General features: G+C 30.1%; 1 protein-coding gene across 1 annotated transcript in view; it reads left to right on the forward strand.

Annotated features, from left to right (window-relative positions):
• The window catches only part of LOC106464400 (large neutral amino acids transporter small subunit 2-like), an 11,678-nt gene extending 9,339 nt beyond the window's left edge, over positions 1-2,339 (forward strand). Inside the window, exons 8-9 of the mRNA XM_022392096.1 lie at positions 961-1,053; positions 1,521-2,339. Of these exons, the coding sequence (XP_022247804.1) occupies positions 961-1,053; positions 1,521-1,588 (161 nt within the window). The 3' untranslated portion in view covers positions 1,589-2,339. The remainder of the gene's footprint in view (positions 1-960; positions 1,054-1,520) is intronic.
• Positions 2,340-3,458: the final 1,119 nt, after the last annotated feature.

Below are 3,458 nucleotides of genomic sequence, written 5' to 3' on the forward strand. Positions count from 1 at the left end.
ACAAGAACACAACGTTGTTCCAGGAAGATGGAGCACCGTTTCACACTGCTAGAAACACCCAAAAGTGGGAGGAAGAATTATTAGATCAAAATTATTTTACACTCCGAAAAATAAGTTCATACCTATTGATAATGGTGGATACGTTGTTATCTGAATCACATTTATTTTAATTATTTCGAAATGTTTTCTGTCAGTTAAATATCTACATTTACCTCTAATTAAAGTGTTACACAGATCTAGTTACTAAATAAACAAAAATTAGTGTTTATTTGTTTTGTTGTTAACCAATGGAATATCCGTCTTCTGACCACCGTGGGTATCAAAACCCTGTACCTTTTAAAATAGATCTATTATATTAAAACCTTAGCCCCGTTCATCAAGGGCCAGATTAAGCTTTAGGTGTCTCCCAATATGACGGCGTGGTTGTTTTGCGTTTGCTTAGATTTAAGCGTTCCAGTTAAATGTGTAATTCGATATAAAAGATATTCTAGACTCCAGATATGTCCCAGTGTACACAGTTAGAGAAAATAAGGAAAAGTCGGGGATTTCTTTTTTTTTTTTGCTGAGTCTTTTTTCGACCAGCAGTCACTAACAGAAATGTGTCAGGGAAAACTTTTAAAAAATCGGGGAAAGTCAGGGAATTTATCTTTTAAAGTTCTGTATACACCGTGTATGGTTTTGTTTTTGTTCTAAAGATATGAAAGATATCAATATTGAAGTTGCTTGTTTCTGAACAACTTATGCTTTGCACGTAATTATATCTTATGTAATGTATTAATTAAGAAAAATGTGGAAGAAACATCATCAGTCACTAATGTTAGGCCTAACAATTTTCTTTACTTTCAGGTTTTAGTGTTAGGCCTAACAATTTTCTTTACTTTCAGGTTTTAGTGTTAGGCCTAATAATTTTCTTTACTTTTAGTTTTTAGTGTTAGGCCTAATAATTTTCTTTACTTTCAGGCTTTGGACTTTTGATCATTATGACAGGTGTTCCGGTATATTTTATCTTTGTCTATTGGGAGAACAAACCTAAGCCTATCCTGAAGGCAATAGGTGAGTGTCGGTACTTTCTCTTTGTGTATTAGCAAAAAAAGAGAAAAAAGAAGGAAATAAGTGTTGTTGTTTTTTGTTTTTTATATGACCGAACTTCTGAGCGACGATTTTGTTTAGAGGAGTTTTGTGGCATTGCTTTCGTATTTTATTTTATTTATGATAAAAACTGCTCGCTAATTAACTGTATTTCGTGAATTTTGTTTTATTTTTATTTATTATATTAGTTTCTTTTTAAGTTTATGCATTTCAATCATCCATGTTCGTGTATTTGGTGTTCCTTTCATGGCAGTTTTATTTGAAATTTATTTTAAAAATACTAAATTTGAAATTTCGTTTTTTAATATTTTTATAATAAAAGATATAAAGATATTTACTAATTACAGTTATTTCCTAAATGCAACAATAATTATTGACAGCGGTAAGTTTCACAAATTTGACTACTCGTTTTTTTTTTGTTCTTCTAACAGATGCCACGACACTTTTTCTGCAGAAGATTCTGGTGGTAGTTCCATCAGAAGTGCCAGAACATTTGTAAAGCACAAGTTAAGTCAGTAGTTAATGTGAAAAAAAAAATATATTGTGAAAAATGTCCTTGCAGTAAACCGTTAGCTGTGAGCTGTGTTTAAATATTTAAAATTTTCTGTAGCAATACGTACTAGAGACAAATCTGACCAGAATAATTCATATTAATCAGTAAATATCGTCACACTTGAAGTAACAGCCCCTCAAATAAAGGTGAACACCAACTTTTTTTATTTAGTTTACGAATAAAATTAATTTCTCAATATAATTTAACAAAACCTTTTAAAACTCCATATTCTTTTTTCTTTCTTTATTTCGTACAAAGTGTTAATGAGTAACTTCTATAATATTATTTCCCATTTTATATCGACACATCAGTGATGTCGACATTCGCGGAACTTGGGATCAAAGGAAAACTTTTCGTCCAGGTATACGTGTTTTATTCATATTAAACCTCAGTGTTTTACACCATGATAGTTTGAGTATTTTCAGAAAGTCTGGAAAAGTATTTTTAAAAGATCCAAGAACAGTTTATCTTCATAAAAAGTGATCTTATTTCTAAAAACATTTTTTGGTATACCGTAACATCTTTTTTGATATGAACGCCACCTTTTGTCAAGTCTCCTGTGTTTTAAAGTATTTACTTCACCACTTATTTCTTAAAAATGACCCGTAATTAATGCTACAAATTGTTTATAAAAATGAAACTATCAAATGACTTTATTCGCAGGTTCCAAAAGTTGTCATTAGATGGCAGCACTAAAGGAAGATTTCCGTACTGTCGATTCTGATGTAAACTGTCATGATGTTTTTATTTTGTAATTATTAATCTATCGCATTATATAACACGATACGAAGCACAAATAAATGTTTCTAAACTTTCAACCACGATAAAAACATCTTTTCAGAATACTTCTTATACGAAACTGTGATTAAAGTAGATATTTTAGGTGAATACATTGCGCATGCGTGTATTCTTATAACCCTATTTTGATGTAGAGATATTATTAAAATGAAATTGTTTTAATAGTGTAATACATTTTTGTATCGACCGCCTTAAGTATTATGTTAGAATAATTCTAAAGTGCGATTAAAGACCATTTCTATACATTTTTTGTTTTCACAAAAACATAACAATAACAATTAGCCAATATATTTTATAAAAAAAATGAAATAAAAAAATAAACGTGATTGATTCTAACCCGTAATTTTATTTAATCACGAAAAACTTTTTTTTTATGTCTTCGAAACTAAAAATTAGAAGCTTGACGTCATCGATGAAATCACACGTTTAGTGGTCTACATATGATCTTGTCGGTAGATTTGCAACGTGGTTTTCGAGAGTACACGCGTATAAGGAACGAGAGTATTACAAAAAAATTTATCATTTCGTTGTGACTAATACAACAGCCAATGCATTCTATTGGTCGTTGCTTGTAAAACAAAATAATAGCTGCTAAATATTTATTTTGATGGTTGAAACAATTTCAGAAGAAAAAAAATTAGAATCCAATAGGCTAACTATTTGCTTTAAAAATAATTTAGACCGCAACATATATATATCTTTCACGTTCTTCTTAATTTGTCCATTTTGGTTGAGTAAAAATTACAGATTTTGTCTGTCAGGGGTCACGACGGCCCAGCAGGCTGTTCGTTCAGTACCAGATGTAGTTGTTTTTTTTATAAGTACATAAAACACTTGTAAGTTACTATTAAAACTTGTATTATTTTGTAACAAGGCTATGATTATAGCTTTTACTTACTTAACAGATCATACAAGTCGTGTTGTCATGGTGATATGTCATATTATTATTACGGAAAAAATGTTATTATCTGTTAAAAGTCTTAACTAATTATTGTTGACAGTAATTTGGGACTCTGTT

This window comes from Limulus polyphemus, unplaced genomic scaffold (assembly GCF_000517525.1).
Source record: "Limulus polyphemus unplaced genomic scaffold, Limulus_polyphemus-2.1.2 Scaffold1640, whole genome shotgun sequence".
Classification (NCBI taxonomy): Eukaryota; Metazoa; Arthropoda; class Merostomata; order Xiphosura; family Limulidae; genus Limulus; species Limulus polyphemus.